The sequence below is a fragment of the Clupea harengus genome, chromosome 9 (assembly GCF_900700415.2).
Source record: "Clupea harengus chromosome 9, Ch_v2.0.2, whole genome shotgun sequence".
Classification (NCBI taxonomy): Eukaryota; Metazoa; Chordata; class Actinopteri; order Clupeiformes; family Clupeidae; genus Clupea; species Clupea harengus.
Window position 1 is genome coordinate 7,430,491 of NC_045160.1, and position 16,344 is coordinate 7,446,834.

The following is a 16,344-nucleotide window of genomic DNA, read 5'->3' on the forward strand; positions in this document are numbered from 1 at the left end:
GGGAGCGCAGGTCGCACACAACTGTGTAGCTTAGCTTTACTGTCGCCTTTGGATGAACATGTTGTGTAATGCAAAGCCTCAGCAAATGTAACAGGAGCTTAAAGGTAACAGCTTGTTTGTGCAGTTACTTGTTCTGTAGCCGCTGTTCTTTCTGGATGTGTGGCAGGTTCACGGCACAGTGCTGTGGCTGAACCTGCAGCCGAAGGATATTTTTGCTATTTTTGTCTTCAGAGTTGTGCCAGATGCACATTGTGCTGTTTTGGCAAGACCTCATAGTTTTCTCTGTTTGCCTTTTGGAGCAAAGCCTTTCTTTCCAGCAGCACCACAAGAAAAGGTCTCTCTTAACAGCTGTAAAGCACCTTGCCGAGCACTTTTGGCGAGGAACAACGTTTACCCTCAGCTCTGCAACTCATCACAATCACAAAAAACAAACTTTGAGAGCTTTCAACCCTCCCTCTTTTCCACTTTGTCCCCAACGCACACAAACGCACAAACCCATGACACATAAAGACACAGACCCACACACACACACACACACACACACACACACACTTACTCACACACTCAGAACTCAGACAAGTGCCGGGACCTTGATGAGAGAGAAGGATAAGCAAATCAAATCTTCCAAGGCAAATATTTATTTACCAGATGAGTTCCCCTCACTCATCTCTGACTGCTCTCGGAGGCTCAGCTGGCCGAGGCCGTCCTTCACACAGACTAAATATTACCCAGAGAAGCCGGGAACAAAAGAGACAGAGAGCTAGAAATGCATTTCCACAAGAAAATGTGAAGTGTGATTGCACAGCAGGAGTAGAGGGCCAGGGGTCAGGCATGAGAATAAAACCAATGCATAGGAAAGTATGACAGAATGTATCGAACAAAGCATACAAGAATACACATATGTTGATTATTAGACATCGCTATTGTCGTCATTACACTACCATACATCACACAGTCCAAAACACACCTGATAATCGATACATTTTATGTAGAACAATCTGGTGTATTCTTGTATTTTCTGTCAAACAAAGTATATATGCACATGTGGTACGAAGACAGATGGGCAATAAACGCAGAATTATTACAAGGGAACTGCCAGTTAAACAGAGTTGATAGTGAGCTAAAGCTAGCTGCTTTTGCTTTCTTAATGTCCTAATATAAGATTATCAGCCATTGCATGCTTTTGTGTTTTGAGGAGTCACAGCTTTTTCCGTTTGTCATCCGTAACGAATAACGTGGACACAGAACATATTCAGTTTGTCTCTACATACAAATTGAAAGAGAGCGGTTGAACATTTCTGCAGTTGCCTGTTATTAATATTTATAACAGAAATTATTGGTAGCTATTGGTTTATTCTGCCAAATAGCAGCCGACTTACTAAGGTTGTTTTCTGCAAAGCAGGAAAATCGTGAATGGTAGTCGTAACAAGGTGATGAGACAGGGAGTTACCAGGGGCAGAGCTGGCCTTTCCTGCTGATGGGTGCAGTGACAAGTGGAACAGAGGGTGTTCTTTTGGCACACACAACTTTTCTCTCATACATTCTCTATAGGCCACCAAGGAAAACATGTAGTAGTTTATCAATCAATGTATCAATAATCCACCAATTCAAAGTCAGTCAATTATAGGAAATGAACATTATGTCCATCTGAGCCATAGCCATAAGCATAATGCTCCAAGCACAAATAGCAGCTGAACCGTGTACATAGGATAAGGTAAAGGTACAAAACAGATTTAACATTCAACAGATTCATTGTAGAAATACAGTGTATTAACAAACTGCATTTAAATGAATACTGAATACATTTTACAATTAATTGTATTAATGTAGACATAGAATTTACAGATGCATTCTTCTGTATTTGATTTCACATTCAAAGTGACCATGCTATAGGCCTATAACCCTGAGACAACATTAACCCATGAATCACCTTGTGACATTTCATTTCCACAAACTTGGGACAACCTTATCTAAATAGATGTTTGCAGCTCACTCCTTTATCGTAGAAATATGAAAATATTAAAATATAGACTATTATAAATCTGCATTTTTATTTGAAAATGACAGCAGATGTGCAGTAATATGTTTGGATGGCTCCGTGACCAGCTCGCCTCAGAACGTAAACAACCTGTCCTATTAAAAAGGTCAAGTTCAGGTATTTAGCAGATGCTTTTGTCCAAAGCAACTTAGGAAAGCATCCTGGTTGATCAGGATTTGAACCCAGGTTTGCTGCTTGGAAGGCAAAGATGCTATCCACAGTACCACCAGTACCGTGTTGCCACATGCCAGATGCCTGGTTGAAGTAAAAGATAGAGTGTGAAGCGCTCTATAATCTACATACTTTTCAAATTCAGGAGAATCTCAGATAAACAGCCAGATAGGTAAACGTAAAGGCGTGGTTGAAATGACTGATTATAGAGCTCCATAATCATAATAAATAAACTGTGGCAGCTACCATTGGTCTACCCACTGTAGCCTACAGCTGGCAGAGCGAGGAATGTCACCATAGGCAAACGTTCCACCATTCAATTTAATGGGGGAAAAAAGAATGAAAAACGACAAAAAGAACGACGATGAACATTGCAACCACTTTGACTAGAGCACTATATGGGATTGAGACGGACATGTCAGGGTTGGTCCTAACACACAGCCCTAACGGTAATTATTATAATTATATATTCTGGAACACATGAGCAGAAAGCCCAGTCGGCTTTATGATGATAGTATTCATAATTAGTTGACGGTCTTCATTTGATGTCTGCAATAAGCTTACATAACTCACCCGGATCAAGTCAGAAGTGTTATCATCTGTCTGTTTATTAGTTCAAAGTCGAAAGTGTTAAAAGACTAAAGTGTTACAAAATGCAAAACAGAAATGTCAATGATGCTTAGATTACTTTGAAATTCTCAAAGTCAATGTCCTTGATCCTGCTGGTGCAACGAGGGTAAATGAAATGAATGTGTGTACGAATAGTGTCACTTAACCGCATAAAATTGCGTTGTGGCCTCTTATCCCCAGTAGATCCATAACACATCTAGTTAGGTAGTCGCCTTTTCATAGTTCATAACAATAACACCCGAGCAACTAACTAAAGAAGCCCACGTCTTTAAGAATAAATCTGATGCTTAATGGTGTGGCCTATGTGACTGTTTATGGGCTGTTAAAAACAATACTGACAGACATGTTTAAGTTCATGCCTGACCTGTGCTGTAATGTGTAAAAGGGAATTTATGAGCAGATATGTGGACACCTATCGTGATTTGTTATCGGCTATAAAATACATGATGAGTATCCATGAAGTGGGTTAAAATAGGCGCAATGTATTCAAATGGATCGGTAAATCTCTGATTGGATAATTGAGGTCATCGGTTAGGTGACCAGCTATTTCAGCTACCATTGACTGAAATGTATTAATGCCGTGGTTTAAACGGTTCAGTTTGGAAGGAAGAAAGGAGGACACCGAGACGAGACAGACAGGTGTGTGAGGGGTGAGGAGGACAGAGACGAGACAGACAGACAGACAGGTGTGTGAGGGGTGAGGAGGACACAGAGACCAGACAGACAGACAGACAGACAGACAGACAGACAGGTGTGTGAGGGGTGAGACAGACAGACAGACAGAAAGACACGTGTGTGAGGGGTGAGGGGGACACAGAGACGAGAGACAGACAGACAGACAGGTGTGTGAGGGGTGAGGAGGACACAGAGACGAGACAGACAGACAGGTGTGTGAGGGGTGAGGGGGACACAGAGACCAGACAGACAGACAGACAGACAGGTGTGTGAGGGGTAAGAGGGACACAGAGACGAGACAGACAGACAGACACGTGTGTGAGGGGTGAGGAGGACACAGAGACAGACAGACAGACAGACAGGTGTGTGAGGGGTGAGGAGGACACAGAGACAGACAGACAGACAGACAGACAGACAGACAGGTGTGTGAGGGGTGAGGAGGACACAGAGACCAGACAGACAGACAGACAAACAGACAGACAGGTGTGTGAGGGGTGAGGAGGACACAGAGACAGACAGACAGACAGACAGACAGGTGTGTGAGGGGTGAGGAGGACACAGAGACCAGACAGACAGACAGACAAACAGACAGACAGGTGTGTGAGGGGTGAGGAGCAGGGATGGATTAACGAACGGGCCTACCGGGACCAGGCCCAGGGGCCCATGAGCTCAAGGGGCCCCTAAGCCAGAGCCTCTGTGTGAAGTCGCTGTTATGTATCTCTTATTTGTGGTTGAAAAAGGTGTATTTTGTTAATTTGCTAATGGCTTTAATTGAGTGTACCTGTGCTGTGTTAGAAAATGTGCATGTGCTCAACTATAGACAATGCAGTCAGTGCGGAAGGTTCGTAGGCAAGGCAGACACTGTTTTCAAATTTTTTTCGAACATATGGATGTCAAAGCGTCCAAATTGAATGCGACAGTGATCAGGGATGATTTTTTTATGTACTCCCAGAGAGACCTTATGCTATATATTCCCTCAAAATGGCAAACCTGTCTCTGTCATGGTTTTCCTAATTTTTAGGGGGAAATCGTCAGTAGCAATCTATCACACAATTATATGCTTATCGTACATACACTATAGAAACTATTAAAAAGCCGATTCAATTCAATGAATAGTTTCTTGTTTAATTTGTTATTTTTGTCATATACAGATATGCAATGATGATTGCTGGGTAATATGTATCTTGTTCGCCAATGTCAAGTCTCTATTTGATCATGTGACGAGACGATACGATAGGCGCAGAATCTGAACGTCAAGACCTACAAGCTGACTGAGCACAGTATACTTGCCGAACGACGCCTTTCAAACATAAAAGTGGAAATGCAAGATTTGCTCTTTCAATGGACAGGATAATCAGCCCATTCAGCCTTTCCTGCCCCATGCTGCTCAGGTAGGTCTTAATCAGTTTCAATTTGGAAAATAATCACTCGGCTGTTGCCCTGTCACATGTAATGTCAGAAACAATAGCAGGGCAGTGCACCGAAGGTGGATGTTACAGAGTAAACTTTGACCTGTTTACTTTCCCAATACAATAGCCAAAGTATCTAATTCGACTATTAAATCCAATTGTTCACATTGTTGGTAAAATATATATATATGCCTAATGGTGTTTGTGTGTGCGTGCTTGTTTTGCGAGTGCACAATCATTTTTTTTCGCGAAGGGGGGGGGGGGGGGCCTTTAACATGTCCAGGCCCAGGGGCCCGTGGTTTCTTAATCCGTCCATGGTGAGGAGGACACACAGACGAGACACAGACAGACAGACAGGTGTGTGAGGGGTGAGGAGGACACAGAGACGAGACAGACAGACGTGTGTGAGGGGTAAGAGGGGGGGATTGGGGTCTGCATGCCAAAGACGGAAGGAGAGGGAAAATGAAATTGGCTTAGACACCAAAACATGGCAGTTTGCCACAGACAGCAAGAGATGGCAAAGGAGGGAGAGAGAGAGTGCACTTAAGGTAGAGAGAGAGACAGAGAGAGAGAGAGAAAGAGACAGAGATGTGAAGTGCAAACTACAAACTGATAGAGAGACAGCAGCGAGATGGAGAGATGAGGGAGCAGACAGGCCAGTGTTTTAGTGCTTTTTAAGGAGCTGTGGAGAGTGGGGGATGGGAAAGAGCAATGGCAGTTAGCAACGTTCTTCCCTGGCCTATTAATAACACCTGTCCCACCTAGCCTAAATGTGTCTGCCACCAGGTGTCCTGCAGACACACCAACCCCTGTCTCCCTTTCTCTCATACACACTCACACACACACACACACACACACACACACACACACACTCACACACTCACACACACATACACACGCACACTCACACTCTGACTTACATACTCGTTTACCTGCAGCACTCATTTAGCACTGCCATTTCTCTGATGGGGAAAACCTGCTGTGATGCTGCCAATACAACAGAAGGGTGATTTAGGGCTCTCTTTCAAAGGAGAGCAGCAACAACAGCACAGACCCAAACAAGAACAGCAGCAGCAGCAGCAGCAGCAGCAGCAGCGGCGGCGGTGGAAGGCACAGCAGTGGGGACTAAGGAACGGGAATGAAAAGCATAGCTCTGTTATGGGGATCCAATCCTTTCCTCTGTACTCCCATCCACTATTTGTCTCTGTATCCCACACACACAAACTCTCGCTCTCTTTCACTCACTCATTCTCTCACTCACACTATCCCTTACTCAGACTCTCTCTCACACACACACACTCTCTCTCTCTCTCTCACACACACACACACACACACACACACACACACACACACACACACACACACACACACACACACACACACACACACACACACGTGCCCCATCTCTGGTCTCTCTCCTGCTCTCCATTAGCTGTATGACCCATCGCATGTCTGCTGCACAATCCCACACCTGCTCACTAATCCCTCCTCTACCTCCAGCTGCTAATATTCCCCTCTAATCTACCAAATCCCCGCAGCCCGATCCTGACACACACTTTCCAACTCCAGACAAGCGTAAGCCAACTGAATTTAAGACGGCTTGTGATGTCTTCTGAGGATTGTAGAAGAGTGTAGTCAGTAGAGATTGACTAATATTGATCAGTCAATACATCGTGTGATGGGTCACAAAGTACACTTTCAGTACATTTTGATATGGGTTGTGCCTTTTAGCCTAGGGGGTAATATTTAACAGCATGTAATGCAATTGAAGGGACCATATAGAATAGAGAAACGGTTTAGTTGGCATCCTAAGGCAAAGAGCAGCAGTGGATTGGGGGTCGCTACAGAGCACCACTAGAGGGAGCTCACACATTCAGTCAATTTGCTATTTCACAAGGTGAGCAGAAGTTAACCTCAAATGAAATAACTAATACAGTATGTCACAATTCAGAACTCCCTCGCTCACAGAGGCTGCGATCATCACCGTCCCACGGCAGGACAGACTAAAAAAGGAAACCATTTTGGCCTACCGTGTCGGTTCTGCACAAGGTGGAGTCGTCTGGGTTTAGGTTTATTGTAATTGTAAAAATATGTGTTTTCAGGAATCTGAATGGGTGGGCCAGCTGTCAATCAGGCCCACCCATAGATCGACCTCTTTCCATCTGTGAGGTGGGATGTTATTACTTCGTATGGTTTGTCATGTGATTGGTTAACTGATTGATTGGCAGGGATTGTTTTTGTTTTTGCGGACAGGTTCACGGAAGCAGACACGCTGGTGATGGGGGACGTGACGTATGGAGCCTGCTGCGTGGATGACTTCACCGCCCGGGCACTGGGGGCCGACTTCATGGTGCACTACGGACACAGCTGCCTCAGTGAGTGTACAAAGTCACACACACACACACATACACACACACACGCATGCAAACTCACACAGTCACACACGCACACTCACAGTCACACACACACACACACAGTCACACGCGTGGGTGAGATTATACCCCATTCACACACAGAGCACACCCCTATGGTGCATTATAGCCTATTAAGTGAGTCCACATAAAAACACACAATATACATACACAGGGTTGGGAGTAATGTCTTTGTCAATGTTTTAAATGTTTATTTTCGCCATCATGTCACACAACCTCTAAGAAACATTGATTACATGGTTAAGGAGTAGATTATTGATGGGAGGAAGTGACCATGATGTGAGTGCATGAATTCTAGCTAGCAGCTGCACACAATTAAAAGATGGAAGCTCACTGTAGCTGTGTTCAGAGTGTCCACTAACCCACCCACCCACCCACTCACACTCACTCACTGAATCTATTGGGTTCACTATCTAGGGAATCAGACGTTAAAACAACAAGCAGATTTCTACACTTTCAGACACTACATTCCAAAACATTCCATGTCGTTAACTTAATAACGTAATAACGCTAACGTGGCAACATAACTCCTGGTCTTTGGTAAAATGAATGAATTGAATATTAAGCTAAAATGTATTTTCCATGTTATTCAACTGTGTAATGTGGGTTTTATTTCATCAGTCTTCAGATGGTTTTATTGATGTCCTTCACTGTGCATGAATTAAGAAGTGTAAATGAAGTATAGAAAGTATAATTTACTTCTATAGAAAGTAAACTTAAACTGAAACCATTTGTGGAGGACTCTATTCTAAAGGTTCTTAGGCATAGCTTAATTTTAAAGTTTCGGGTATCTTTTAGGCATACCCAACCAGTGACTAACATGTCAACTAAGGAATGCCTGGTCTTCTTCAGTTCATTCACCTTGCAATACTGGAGAGAGATGGGTGCTTTTGTTTTCTACATTGTTTGAGTAATAAATCAAATGTACAGTTGAGTATTTTAACAGCTCTACAAAATGGCTGATTCACTATTTGGCGGGCAATAGAGTGAGTGAGTGAGTGGAAGGTCAGAACGTAGTGTGTGTGTGTGTGTGTTTGTGTTTTGAGTGTTGTGGCCTGTATTTGAGAGACTTCAAAGAGAAGTTGACCCCAGGTGAAATCTATATGAATCTATACCCCAACTGTTCACTATATGGTTGCATCAAGAAGAGATGTTCATACACGCACACACACTTTTTTTTTTGCATTGTGCTATAACATAGTGTACAATATGTCACTGTATTTCACCTTGGTTTTCAAATGTAGAAACTTTCAGTGATATATCTAGATATACTTGCCTGTAACAGAAAATCAAATTCACCTGTGCAGTCCAAAATATTCAGAATGACAGTGACAAGTGGTATTGACATCTCGGCTCGTGGATAGATTGACTGGCTGCCAGAGAGTGTTGCTCTGGCAACAGTCTCTCAGAATGCGGTTTGCTTACTGCAATCTAGCTAGAATAGCTTTGAGGTTGACCAAACTGTTTTATGTGCCGTCAATGAGCTCATAAATTGCTTTATTGCCATCCGCCAAAGAGAGGTGACCTATAATTACTCTAAGGTGGCTGCCACAGTGTTCTGGTTGAGGGGAAATGCCTGTATATGCACACAAAGGCAAAGCTCAGTGAACCCAAATGACTAAACTAAGATCTCAATTTTGAGTGAAATCTGTCACTTTATTTCTGTTTTAGACTGAAAAGTCAGTGCTCTGAACTAGTGCACAATCTAGGTGGCAATCATCTTCCAGGCGTTTAGCCCCTGAGGGACCTCCTGTAATAGACTTTGGTAGAGCGCACAATGCACCCGGTGACTTAAATGCACTCAGAAGACCGAAGTTGAAGTCGGACACAATGTTCCTCCCACGTGAAAGAAAGAAAGAAAGCCTCTGTGAGACCCCGACTCTGACTCGCCGGCGTTTTCAAAGCTGATTACGGGAGGGGAGATTGAGGGGTCTAGTGGAGGTCTGCTCTCCTAAGTGCACGGCTGGCGGTGGACCAGAGCGCCTGGCGTCTGCGCTCATTCAGCAGTACATGAGTGAGATCAGACCTTTTAGAGGCAGGTGGCGAGCGTTTCCTCCAGCGGATCAATGGGGAACATGCTTTAAGGTTGTCCTTTGAAAATGCTTGTGCCGATCTGGAGGACCCCGGCGCGCGCCTGCCCGCCTGCTGCCTGTCTGCAGCCGCACACACACACACACAGACACACACACACACACACACACACACAGACACACACACACACACACTCACACACACACACAGACTGTAAGACCGAGATGAAATGCTAAATCAATAGCTTCAATATTTCCCTGTCAGAGTGACCTCACCTCGCCCAAATACCAGATCTGACCAGGGGAATATTAATACAGGGCCAACGGCCTTTAGACAGGAGGTTTCTGACCAGCAGCTGGACTGATGGACACACAAACACAAACACAAACACAAACACTCATAGGTACACATACATTTTTCCTATGTATTATTTGTCATGCTGGAACAAGAGATCCTTCACATACAGATGTGAGCACACGTCACATTGAATAGTTGTCTTATTGTCACTGTAAATCAAACACACAAACTCATAACTACATATTCATCTGACCATATGTTTTAGTTTACATGTTGTTTACACGTTGGAACAAAACATCCCACACACTCACAAATGCAAAGGCAGGCAGTCAACACATTCATACACACACACACACACACACACACACACACACACACACACACACACACACACACACACATACACACACACACACACACACACACATACATACACACACACACACACACAAACTCATGTACGTGTACACTTCCATTTGTTATAGTTTTCATGTTTGAACAAAATACCCCACACACACACACTCAAATAGAGTGTAATTGAACAAATTTCATATTGCCATGCACACACACAGACACACACACACACACACTCTCAAATCCTTACATAAATACTAGTTCGCATTTTTGAGCCAGATGTTGCACAGATGGATAGATATGGTTAGCTCACGATTACGTTTCATAATTAGGAAATGAAAGCAGAATCTGTATCAGCTTGGCATACAATCACACAATCTGTCTCTGCTCCATGACTGTGTTCTCTCTCGGTGTGTGTTTGTGTGATTGTGACGGAGAGAGAGGAGAGACTGACGCATGACTGGAAACATCATGTGCTTTGATATAAGGTTGTGTGTGTGTGTGTGTGTGTCTGTGTGTGTGTGTGTGTGTGTGTGTGTGTGATTGAGACAAAGAGAGAGGTAAGGTTTGATATAAGGTTGTCTTGATAATCGATCAGTACACATTATCATGACGCGTAATGCTCAATTATCATGGTGACTTTTTTTCTGTTATCGTTTATCGAGTTATGGAAATAATGGCTTTGTTAAGGTCTCATGCCTAGCTATCCTGGCTATCTAACTCTATCTTAGGGAGCCATTTTAACAGTTAGCAGTTGCTAGGGTGTGTTGTTATGAGCGAATTAACGTTAGCTCATAAGTTAAATTATATTTTTGGGGGCCAAGCAGCGAAGCTACACAGGCACCCGGAGTGTTTGTACCTTTTCCTACTCCTGTCCGAGGAGACCGTAACTTCCCCTGTCATTTCACCAAAATGGAACTCTGCCATGTAGTTAGCTCGGTAGTTAGCTAGCATAGCAACAAAAGCAACCAGGCAACACCGTTTGCTAGTGATGTGTGATGCCATTTATTTCCTTTCCGACCCGATACCCAGGCAGTAAAACCCAGGCTGGCATCGCTGATACTTTGAACCAAAAAACGACAAGGGAAAAGAGGTGGGTCCAGACAACCGAGACTCATGGAGAAGAGGAGATATGAGGCGTATCGATACGGGCTCGCCACTTTTATTAACAGGTGGCATTACCATGAAGGGGTGTTTCTGCAGCCCAGATATTGAAATGTTAGCTCTGGGACTACGTCCATACTACGCCCCCAAGGAGTTTTCACATGCCATCTTGGGTGTTGTTTAGATCCCTCTCTCGGCAACTGCGTGTGATGTCTTCCACTTGCCGTGTTGCCGAGAGACTCCAGACTAGGCACTCCAGTGCTTGCTTGTATTTCTTGTATTGTAGTGTATTTCTTGTGTTCTTGTATAATTCTACAACTTCCACAATCCTGAGCAACTGTTACAAAGCAAATTCCCTGTGGGGATTAATAAAGTTTTTCTTATTCTGATTCAGTATTCAGCAAGGTAGGGAAAAAAAATAGGCTATACTCCTCTTAAATTATAGCTACATTATGACAACAAGACATCCAAGTACTCTTTCTTATTCTTTAAGTACAAAGAAAGTTAAACGTAAAACTCGTGCACAGTTTAGCACCTTCAGAAAATGTTTGAGGCAACCTTTTTACAAAACATTCCACATTGTCGTTTTACATTTTTTTTTTTATTAGAAACAATAAGGTTCCCTTGAAAATGCTTTACCTTGACCTTTTCTGAAATGTTCACACATTCATAGGTGTTTGTACAGTTTTCGCCTTAAGTCCAGTTTGCTCCGTTTCTTTTGCTCACTGCCCCCTCTCCCCCGCCTTTGAGAAACGTATCTCTGCATGTAGATAAGCAGCAACAATTTCACTGTATTTCACTGCGAGTCTGCTTAGGGCTGGGAAGGTTTGGTCATGCTTTTGCCACCAAAGAAGTGGATCCTTATCTCTGGGAATCAGTCTCTCCTCTGAGTAACGGCACATTCCATTGAGTACATCTGTGGCAGCTGACTGGTGATGTTGGGCTGGCAAAACATGCATGTGAAAATCTGTCCATAACCCTCCTTTTGTTACAGCTGAACCTGAGGCAAGTGCAGGACTCTGAGAGCTAGAGCTAGAAGTAGGTGTCTATGTAGAGCTAGGCACTGAGGTAGAGCTAGAAGAGTTGCCAATGTAGAGCTTAGAGCTGGAGTGGCAACTGACTCTACTGCCTGATAAACTTAATTTGTCTCAGTGAGGAGTCATTTTTTTTTATTGCCTCAATATTGTCTTTGTCCAGAAATCTAAGGTGTTTTTAACCGAGCATCCTGACATGTACTGGCAGATAGACAGTGAACGCTTTCCAAACACCTGACCCTTCATTGGTATTGCTGTGGCAGCTGTGTGAGAAGGGAGCTGCCCTCACGGTCCCAGGCTGCTACAGCTTTGAGACTGAAACAGGTTTTTCAGGTGTCCTTCTCCTTGCTACTTCTTCAAAGGGCCTCAGTACAACTACCCTCTGATTGATCAGGGATAATACTTAAACACAATTCACTCTTCCCTAAGAGGCAGAGGACTGTGGTCCCAGCTTCATTCTGCTCATAGAGCCTCTGCAGCATGAATTCCAGCGGGTATCTACTGACTGAACCCGCTTGGGTTCTGCCACTTTCAACTGCTGTCGAACAGCTCTGAGCTTCTCTGTGGCCTTTGTGCTGTGGTGAAATAGGACACAATTATAATGCATTTCCCTTGCTCCAGTTCTTAGTCTGTCCTTTGTGAGTATTGAAGTAAGCCTCAATATCTGATCAGTACTATCAGTACTACTTGTTTTACACAGTTATCTTCAGCCTTTATCATTGCATCAAGTGTAATTATTGTGATGGAAGCCGTTACTGTGGTGATCTTTCAAATGTTGATTTCATGATTTCAACAAAAAAATCTGTTATTGTGTCGGTCTCACTATCTGGCACCTACACGTGATTAAAGAGACTTCCGGAATAACACACAAAGACGGCGTCTCCGTCTTTCACTTGCTCACTTTTTTCCATCTCTCTCTCTTCTCTTATTGCCCTCTGTCATCTTTCATTTTCACTGCCTTTATGAGCTTTCACAGAGATATGTGCTGTTCTGGGGAGAGCGAGCAAGAGATGAAGAGCAGAGACAGAGAGGGATGCTGGGATGTAAGCGAGAGAGAGAGAAGTGGGGAGGGGAGTGTAAGGAGGAGAAAGAGATTGTGTGTGTGAGAGAGAGAGGGGGGAATGTGTGTTAGAGATGATTGGAGCATGCTGCTCATTGACAGTGGTTGTAATTGCAATGACTAAGTGCGCTAAGGCAGTGTTGCTAATTGGTTCAGAGGGAGGATCGATGCAGCCTTGTTTTTGTTTTTGCCACTGTGGTCTTGGCTTTGTTTGTTAGCACCTGTAATCAGCTGTCAGTTGTGTGTGTGTGTGTGTGTGTGTGTGTGTGTGTTTGTACTTCTGTGTGTGTGTGTGTTTGAGAGACAGAGAGGTGGTGTGCCAAGAACTCCCAACTTTTTAAGTGTCTCTTAGATATTATTTTTGATCTTTCATGCCTTTCTCCTCTAATATCCTTCCCCACCCACTGTGTCCCACGCTCTCACTCTCACTCACTCACACTCACACACTCTCACACACACACTCTCACACACACACACAGACACACACACACACACACACACACACACACACACACACACACACACACACACACACAGCTCTTTCACAAAAGAAACCCATTAATGTTAAAACAACATGTGTCCGATAACAATTTTTCCTTCCATTACGCTAAAGTCAGGGGTGTCGTGTATTCCCATATAACAGTATTTAACAGGATGCTACGCCGCACAAACCTCCTCGAGACATGTAAACATGCAAGATCTCATGCCATTCAACCAAGCTATGAGCTACCTTAGCTATCTCTAGCTTAAGGAACCATCATAACAGTTGGCAGTTTCTAGGGCGTGTTATATCAACGAATCACCTAGTAAGTTAAACATACGTATTTGGGGGCCAACAGAGGTGTAAAAAGTACTGAAATGTTGTACTCAAGTAAAAGTACAATTACTTTGATGAAATTGTACTTAAGTACAAGTAAAATTACCCATCTAAAAATCTACTCAAGTAAAAGTAAAAAGTAGTTAATTTAAAATGTACTTTAAGTAACAGTTACTTAGTTACTTTCAACAACTTCATTGGGGGCGCTCCTATATAGTGCAAAAAAGGACAAGGGGTCATAAATCCAATACAAAAACTAGTTATTTTTAATTAAAGGAGACTCTTTAGAAATATAAGTGCAATGACATTAAACATTAAACATGTCAACACAACATTTAAGAAAAATGCCGCTGCCCCACTGTATATTTAAACTTTGGTTACTTTACTTGTGTCCACCTTTAGAGCATTAGTCTACAAACTTCTTGTTGAGTTTGAGCAGCAGCTGATTTTCAAGGTGAGTAGAGTTCATCCGGGCTCGCTTTGCAGTGAACAGCAATCCAGCACAGCTGAAGAGTCGCTCGCAGGCGGTCGAGGCAGGTAGGCCAGTATTGAGTTTCAGGGACAGTTTTTTGATATTCTGAAAGGAGTTCAGCAGGTCCATATTGACTGAGACACAGGCTAGGTACCCTTCGAACTCCCCTGTACCTTCTGACCTTCATTGAGGAAAATAAATCATCTTCATCTGATGAATGTTGTCCAACTTGCTCCAGCCTCTACCATCCGGTCAAGGTGTTGTCTGACATAGACTAGACCTGTAGAATGACAAACAACATAGTATTGAGCTGCCATCAAGAGTGCATCATAACAGAAATAGCTATAAAAAGCTATGTGAGATGACAGACCGACAGTATATATACAGAGTTATAGCATTATTTTCTATTTCTACATACATCACAATTCATAATCCTCAATTATTGCTGAAGGAGACCCCTGAGCATGAACATGGAAGACGTGCACGTTGCAAAGCCACCACTTATCGTTATCGACTTACGACATACACATTGACATTGACTTGTCCAACTGTCTGACAACAATGGTGTGCGCATTCACATCGTTCCTGTTTCGGGGCATAGGGGCCGCCAAATTATTGTGTATTTCATTGCTGATGACTGATCTGCAGTTTTTAACACAATATGACAGACTGAACATAATAATGCTATGACCTGAAACAAATGGAAGACAGGAATGGAATTATTATTAGTCTATTGGATGACGGCTGTTAACAGAAGGATGGACACGAGGGGTGTGCACGAGTGTATAGCTAACCTATAACTATCGTCGACGTTAGCACACTCAAGGCGGTTGCCAGTGCTAGCCAAAATTAGGCTACTAGTGCCATGAAACGCATATTTTGCTTAATGGAGCAAAGCTAACTAAACAACAAAAACGCTGTCTGAACTACTAATGGAAAGGGACAAGATGGATTTGTATAAACAGAAAGTTCTGTCTGGCGGGGCAGGCACAGTTTACACAGCATTATATAGCTGTTGCCTCTTTTACGTTAGAAGGCAAACTGCTTGCTGAGATGTGGCCACGTGTTTTCTTCATCTTCTTTAATTTTAACTGGCGGAAAGTTCGGTGCTTTAGCTTGTTGGGCGTCCGCAGCTTGTTGGTAGTCCGCAATATTATCTTCCTCCATCTCTTGTGACTCGGCACCGGTGGACTGCATCGACTCCATCATCCACTCTATGCAGCATCCACCACTGCAGTGAGAATTGTCGTGCGCGATTCCCTCCTTTCGGTTTCCCGCATTGAACTATGTTTTTATTTTTTACTCAGTAACGGATGTAATTTCCAATGTAGCGAAGTACAATACTTCAGTCAAAATCTACTTAAGTAAAAGTAAAATTACCGATTTAAAAAACGACTCAAAAATTATAAAGTACACAAAAAAACGACTCAATTACAGTAACGTGAGTAAATGTAATTTGTTTCTTTACACCTCTGGGGGCCAAGTAGAGAAGATACACAGGCATCCTGAGGGTATCTACCTTTTCTTACCTTTAAACTGAGGAGACTGTAACGTCAGCTAGATAACTAGCTATCCGTTAATGCAAATGGTACCATTTAAACCATCTAAAAATGTACTTAGCTAGCACAGAAACTAGGCACACTGTTGCTTCATAGCCTGAAGCAAATGTTAAATTCTCAAATTCAGCTCACCAATAAAAGGCAGTCTGTGGTTCAAAGTGATCACAACCACTGAATGTTAAATGGCTTCCCATAGACATTGAACAATCCTGGGAGAAATAATGGGACATCAGGAGAGGTCCTCCCCCCCTTGGCCTTCTC

General features: G+C 43.2%; 1 protein-coding gene across 1 annotated transcript in view; it reads left to right on the forward strand.

Moving 5' to 3' along the window:
* Nucleotides 1-16,344, forward strand: part of dph1 (diphthamide biosynthesis 1) — a 72,240-nt gene that overhangs the window by 29,873 nt on the left and 26,023 nt on the right. Inside the window, exon 4 of the mRNA XM_031574141.1 lies at nucleotides 7,177-7,298. Within this exon, the coding sequence (XP_031430001.1) occupies nucleotides 7,177-7,298 (122 nt within the window). The remainder of the gene's footprint in view (nucleotides 1-7,176; nucleotides 7,299-16,344) is intronic.